General features: G+C 34.7%; 1 protein-coding gene across 1 annotated transcript in view; it reads left to right on the forward strand.

Annotated features, from left to right (window-relative positions):
- LOC105502156 (chromosome unknown open reading frame, human C15orf43) overlaps nt 1–6,629 on the forward strand; it is a 21,936-nt gene extending 15,307 nt beyond the window's left edge. The window contains exons 6-7 of the mRNA XM_011928528.1: nt 1,223–1,311; nt 5,855–6,629. Of these exons, the coding sequence (XP_011783918.1) occupies nt 1,223–1,311; nt 5,855–5,997 (232 nt within the window). The 3' untranslated portion in view covers nt 5,998–6,629. The remainder of the gene's footprint in view (nt 1–1,222; nt 1,312–5,854) is intronic.
- Nucleotides 6,630–6,858: the final 229 nt, after the last annotated feature.

The raw sequence follows: 6,858 nt of genomic DNA on the forward strand, positions 1-6,858 counted from the left end.
GCCTCTCAAGTAACTGGGATTACAGCTGCCCACCACCACACCTGGCTAATTTTTGTATTTTTAGTAGAGACAGAGTTTCACCATGTTGGCCAGGGTGGTCTCAAATTCCTGACCTTAAGTGATCTACCCACCTCTGTCTCCCAAAATGCCAGGATTACAAGTGTGAACCACTGTTCCTGGCCACCTTTTAGCTTTTAAAAATTAGAACATAATTTTTTTTTAGATTTTATAATTGTATAATTAGAACGCCAATTTTTTTTTTTTTTTTTGAGATGGAGTCTCACTCTGTTGCCCAAGCTGGAGTGCAGTGGCACAATCTTGTCTCACTGCAACCTCTGCCTCCTGGGTTCAAGCGATTCTCCTGCCTCAACCTTCCGAGTAGCTGGGATTACAGGTGCATGTCACCACACCCAGCTGATTTGTATTTCTAGTAGAGATGGGGTTTTACCATGTTGGCCAGGCTGGTCTTGAACTCCTGACCTTAGGTGATCCACCTGCCTCAGCCTCCCAAAGTGCTGGATTTACAGGCATGAGCCACTGAGCCGGGCCCAGACATCAGTTTTTATTTGTTATGGTAAACTGTGGAAGTACTAATTAATAGAGGCCCAATTATTTGAACACTAACAAAAATGTTGTGATCATTTAAAATAGAAGCTACTATGCTTTTCTTTTGGCAGATTTAATATTACATATGTATATGTGTATTTTGCCTGAATATATAGTATTGCATTACTGTACTTTCAGGGATATTGAGAAAAAGACCCAGGACTCTAGAGACTCAAATACTTGTTTTGTAAAGTGGCCAAGAACACCAGAATATCTATATGGGCTTTTGTATTACTTAAAAGCACAAAAGAAGTTCATAGTTAACATTTTCCCCCATTAAGACCGAAGTCTGATCAAAGAGCAATGAAATTACTATATATGTGCTCACTTTGACAGCACATATACCAAAACTGGAACTATTCAGAGGTTAGCACGGCCCCTGCGCAAGGATGACATGCGTTTATTTGTGAAGCATTTTATATATTTTTTAAAATCACTATATATATTGCCTGGAATGAGTTCTCACTTGTAAAACAAATCCAAATATATACATATGTGGTGTAATATACTGTAGTAAATGTAAATATTTATTATAAATATATTTTAATATAAATGTAATACATATAGACATATATATAGTATATATATGTGACTTTCTGTATGTTTTATTTTACAGCCCAGAAAAGCATTTTATAAGAACTCCAGTTGTAGAAAAGCAGATGTACTTCCCTCTACAGAATTACCCAGTTAACAACATGGTAACAGGTAGTTTAAAATAAAATTTAGAGTAAACTCAGGTAGGGAAGAAACAAGGGAATATTGTGTTGAATAAAGCTGTTGTATTTCAAATGTCTAGAAAGTAGAGCCTTCTCTATTAAGCATGGTAATGGAGGAGACATCCTTTACATATTGAGTAAATTACCTGCAGAATTGACCCAGGAATATGCTTTTATATTTTCTGTGCTAAAACAATGGTATCAAGGTAGGGTGACCACATGTCCCTATTTACATGTGGTTTATACTGTTGTTCTGGCATTAGTTTTTAATTCTCAAGTGTCCCAGTTTGGAAGATAAATTAGATGAACAGCCCCAATCATAGTTTCTTTTGAGAATCTGATGAAACGCAGGCACCTTTCCTTAGCATACACACATACAAACATAACACACACACTGCCATTTCATTCAATATCAAATATATAAATCTTTTAAAAACCAAACAAAAAACATAACACACAAACTTTACATATAATTGTAAAAGACTCACAGATGCCCAGAACCCTATACATGGATTACCCAGGTGTCCGTGGACTCCATATTTGGGTTTCCTATGCTAGTGTCCCACATAAGAAGACAACTAACCACAGCTGACATTGAGAGGGTAGATCCAAGGAGACCAACTGAAAAGTGGCCATTGGGGTTTGAATTGTGTTGAGTGAGATGGATATTTAGATACTTTGATCTGAGTAGTATTCAGTGGAGTCATTGATAACAATTTTAAAACTAAAGATTTTTTTAAAAATTGTTTTTAAAAGAGCAATTTTTAAAGTATGGGTTTTTGAACACTTATTTAAAAAATAATTTGTGTATTCATCATTTTCTCTTTATTTAGCAATGTTAAAACTACCCTTGCAGCTAGTCCAGTTTCCTAGATCCTAGATGTCTTGCCATATTACTATCCCTGTTCATTTGGACTTACCAAACATTTATTAGTATATTTAAAAGAGCAACAATAAATATTAAAATCAGCCATAGATAAGGACATATACCTAAATTTGGACATGTAATAGTGCTGCTTTATGTATTATTGCTGGATAAAAAACAGTCTGATTGTTCAAAAAGACATAACAGTGTAACACAAAAACAAATTTTTTAAAACTATTTAAAAATTACAATTTTAAAAGTATAATTTCAATGTGTGGTAATACTCTATTGTGAATTTTATTGGTAGAACTACAGTAAAAATTTTTAATGTTTTTATTTGCTCAATTGGATAAATTTGTTTTTTTGTATTTCTGCATTAAATAATAGCAATTTTTTGAAATAAATCTTTATTTTTAGAGATAATTTATTTGTTTTTAATTCTGATGTGAAATGACAAATACTTCTCTTTTTTATCATGCCCATCTGCTTGCACAGGAAGGAATAACTTCTTGTTGGAAAAAATCAGCTTGTGTTAATTAAACATTTAGTGACTAAGAGTTCTAATTTAGGCTGTGGTATCAATTTTTGAGACTAAAACTTGACTATCTCTTCCTTGGAATGGGTTGGGTTCAACTCATTGACTATTAAATTTCTGAAAATAGAATTAATTGTGGTCTTTATTTATAGAAAATACAAGTTGGGGCAATAGTCTAGAACAGGGTTTCTCACTTTTGGTGCTACTGGCATTTTAGGCCAGATAATTCTTTGTTTGGGCGAGGGTAGGAGAGTGTCAGTCCTGTGCATTATAGAATATTTACCTTGGCCTCTGCCCACTAGGTACCAATAGCAGCACAAATCTCTCCCCCAGTTGTGACAACCAAAAATGTCCCTAGACATTGCCAAATATCCCCTAAAACATCAAAAGATTTTTTGTTTTGTTTTCAGCTTTTGACTGGAATTAAATTCTCTCAGACTAATATCACTTGTTATCACCCATGATAAGAAGTTCTGATTGACAGTTACATATGTGATTAATAAGAGTAAGAAAGCAATTACTAATAATTGTAAATATTTTGCTGGCAACAATTTTCAAATCAAAAGGTTCTGATAATTAAAAGTTTGGAAATCTATAATAGATACTATATTAGTTATTTATTGATGTAAATCAAAGTGCTCCACTTAGCAGCTTAAAACAATGAACCTTTATTGATTTATTTATTTGTTTGTTTGTTTATTTATTTATTATAGAGATGAAGTCTCACTGGGTTGCCCAGGCTGGTCTCAAACTCCTGGGCTCAAGCAATCCTCCTGCCTTGGCCTCCCAAAGTGCTGGGATTCCAGGCATGAGCCACTGCCCCTGGCCCAGTGAACATTTATTATTTCAGTTTCTAAGGTCAGAAATACAGGAGTATCTTAGCTGGGTACTTCTGTCTCATAGCCTTTTGTAAGGTTGCAGTCAAGTTGTCAGCTACAGTGCAGTCATTCCAGCGTACAACTGGGACTGGAAAATCCACTTCAAAATTCACTCAAGTGGTTATTGGCAGCTGTTGGGTCCTTGCTGGATTTTGGCCAAAGGCTTCAGCTCCTCACCAAATGGGCCTATCCATAAAGACTATCCACAACATGGTAGGTAGTTTGCTTCCCTCAGAGTAAAAAATCCAAGAATAAGAAAGAGCATGTCCAAGACAAAAGCCTTAGTCTTTTTTACATCTGACTCTCAGAAGTGACATAGCATCACTTCTGTCATATGCCGTTGGTTATACAGATCAAACCAAGTACAAAAAGGTAGTGGACTGTGAATATCAGGAGGTGGGGATCAGTTGGGACCACTGAGTGGCTGGCTATCACAGATGCATGTGGGACTGTCCACCAGGAGTGCCTTTCTTAGGAATTCCCTTCTCCCTCCCAGTTTATCTGGATAACACAGGAACAGACATTTTTTTTAAACATGAGCTTGCTCCCCACCCTCAACATTTGCTTTGAGAGTGAATGCCTGATTTGAACTGGGCTAATGGCAGATCTTCTTCTGGATTTTTAGATATGGAACATAGCAAATCAAGTCATTCTCATTTAGGTGATCAAAAGTCTAAGATGTAAAACTTAGGCGCTGTCATTGGCCATATTTTCTACCATGAAAAGAAAGCCAACTTGCTTCCAAAAAGGAAAATGAGGCCAACACATAGAGAAAAATTTGAGACCAAGGTTGCAGTGAGGTGTGGTAGTGCCACTGCACTCCAGCATGGGCAACAAAATAAGACCCTGTCAAAAAAAAAAAAAAAATTACACACACACACAGACCAGGAAAAAAAAACCCTAAAAACTTCAGACTAGTTGAGAGCGATCGTAGCTGGTTCTAATTGACTCTGAGTCCCAGCAATATGCCTGCCTTCCTCACAGCTCGGATGATATGGCAATGTCCTTCCAGTAAACTCCCCTTTTGTTTAAATTAGTTTAAATTAGGTTTCTGTCCACTTCATCCTAAAGTCCTTACCTATTCAAAAATGCTACAATAATCTATTTCTGATACTATAAATATCCTATCCTTCTTATACTTACAGGAATATTTTTTACCAATGCAGTAATTTTTAAATTCCTATCCTCGCACATCTTCAGAGGTTTCACGCAGTGTATGTGTGCAATTAACTAAACACTAAGAGTGATATTTTTCTGCACTAGTTTATTTTACACAGATACACAGCCATTAGGCAAAGATTATGAACTCATAGAGTATAGTAATAGTGCTTGAAGAGCTCCTAAAGTAAATGACCATGATTAAAATATCTTTAAAGATACTAGTCAATTTTATATGCTTGGATTCATAGTTAATTTATTAACTGTGAATTTATTATTTTTTATTAGAAATGATTAAATAGTATGCATGGATATCCTGTTGATCTTGATGGTACAGTGTTCTAAATTCAGCCATCCTTGAGCTCTATCAGAATTTTTTCACACAATATTTACTTTTAAATTAGATTTCAATTTTAGTAAAAGCCACAAACACTTGTGTTACACATAAAATGTAATCATTTAAATAGTAAGCAATTGATATCAAATTAATATTGCTTAGTGATAGAGTCCTTAAACTGTCTCCATTCTAGGCAGTGTTTTTTTATATGACTCATATCTATTTTGGATAACTAATTGACATCAAAATTACTCTTATCCATTATCTTTGTTGACTGAACAGTAATATCGATTTTTCATTATTTTTTTTTAATCCTATTCCAGTGTTAGCAGTGCAGGAAAGTGTTACCTACTGAAACAGGGAAGATGAACTCTTTGCACTGTTAGTAGCTGGTTGGATGGATAGTTCTAAGTGATTACCCTCTAAGCTAGATACACTTCCCAGTTATTTTAGTCTAAGTACTTTTATATTCTAGCCCCAACCTAGACATCATAATCTCAATAGTCAAAGCGGCTTTAATCCTCCTTTTAATCTCTTAAAAGGTGGCAGAAAGTTGTGGGAAGGGGAAGAGGAGGTGTTCCATGATAGTTATAAGGTTTCATGGAGCATCTTCTCACTGGTATTTTTTCTTCTTTTTACCTCTTTTCTAAAAACATTCTTTAGAAGTCTTAACTCTAATAAATCAAAGACACTGAAAAGCAAATATTATGAGAGGGTTTCAATTATATATCTCTCTATATTTTTTATTTTGTTTTGTAGGCTATGTATCAATTGATGCCATGAAGAAATTCCTTGGGGAGCTACATGACTTCATTCCTGGAAGCTCAGGGTATTTGGCATATCATGTTCAAAATGAAATTAATATGTCTGCTATAAAAAACAAATTGAAGAAGAAATATTAAATTAAATTGTAAATATCTTGGCATTTATTTTCTATAAAATATTATCGAGATGTGCATAACGTAAAATGCTCCCTTTTGGTACTGGGGGATAGAGAAGTGGGAAAGAATTTTTCTGTTTCTCAAAATATGTCTTTAGGAAATTCAGAATCATTTTGGTTCTGTGTTTTCACATTTGGGCTGGACTTTTTTTCCCTAGCTTATAACAATATGTTCAAATATTCTCAATGCACAGTTGTTAAGGAGTAATTGTCATTAAAATATATTTCATGAGAAGTCTCAATCTCAAACTCTCCATCTCTCAATCCTCCTCCTCCTCCTCTCTCTCTCTTTCTATTTCTCTCTTTCTCTTTTCCCTCTCTCTTTTTCTCCTCCCCTTCTCTCTCCTCTTTCTCTTTCTGCCTGTCAAATGCTCTTTTGGCTTTAACATTCTACTAATTATATTTTTTCTAGATTAAATACTGTGAATGCTAAGTTTTATGATTCTGGTCATCTTATTTTGATTTAAAAAATCAGGATGCTAGTTGAGTTCTGAATTACTGTTTCTGACTTGAAACATATGGAGAAAAATATTTTAATAATTCATATTTCATGTTGGATGGTTTGTGATAATAAATATTTGAAAAGTGACTTAACATAAACAGACTATGAGTGTTATGTCTTGTTAGATGAACCTGCAAGTCACCTTAGAATCACAGTTCTAGAAAGGACCTTAAAGAACAAGTCCAGTTCACTTATTGTTTTTAATGAGGAAACAAGCATCTTGAGAAGATGTCTTACTTAGGGGGACTAACTGGGGGCCAAAACAGAATTGGAACACAACCCTCTTGATTTTCTAGGCAAGTGCTTCCCTACTCTCCCAAA

Source organism: Colobus angolensis, unplaced genomic scaffold (assembly GCF_000951035.1).
Source record: "Colobus angolensis palliatus isolate OR3802 unplaced genomic scaffold, Cang.pa_1.0 Scaffold78, whole genome shotgun sequence".
In the NCBI taxonomy this organism is placed as follows: Eukaryota; Metazoa; Chordata; class Mammalia; order Primates; family Cercopithecidae; genus Colobus; species Colobus angolensis.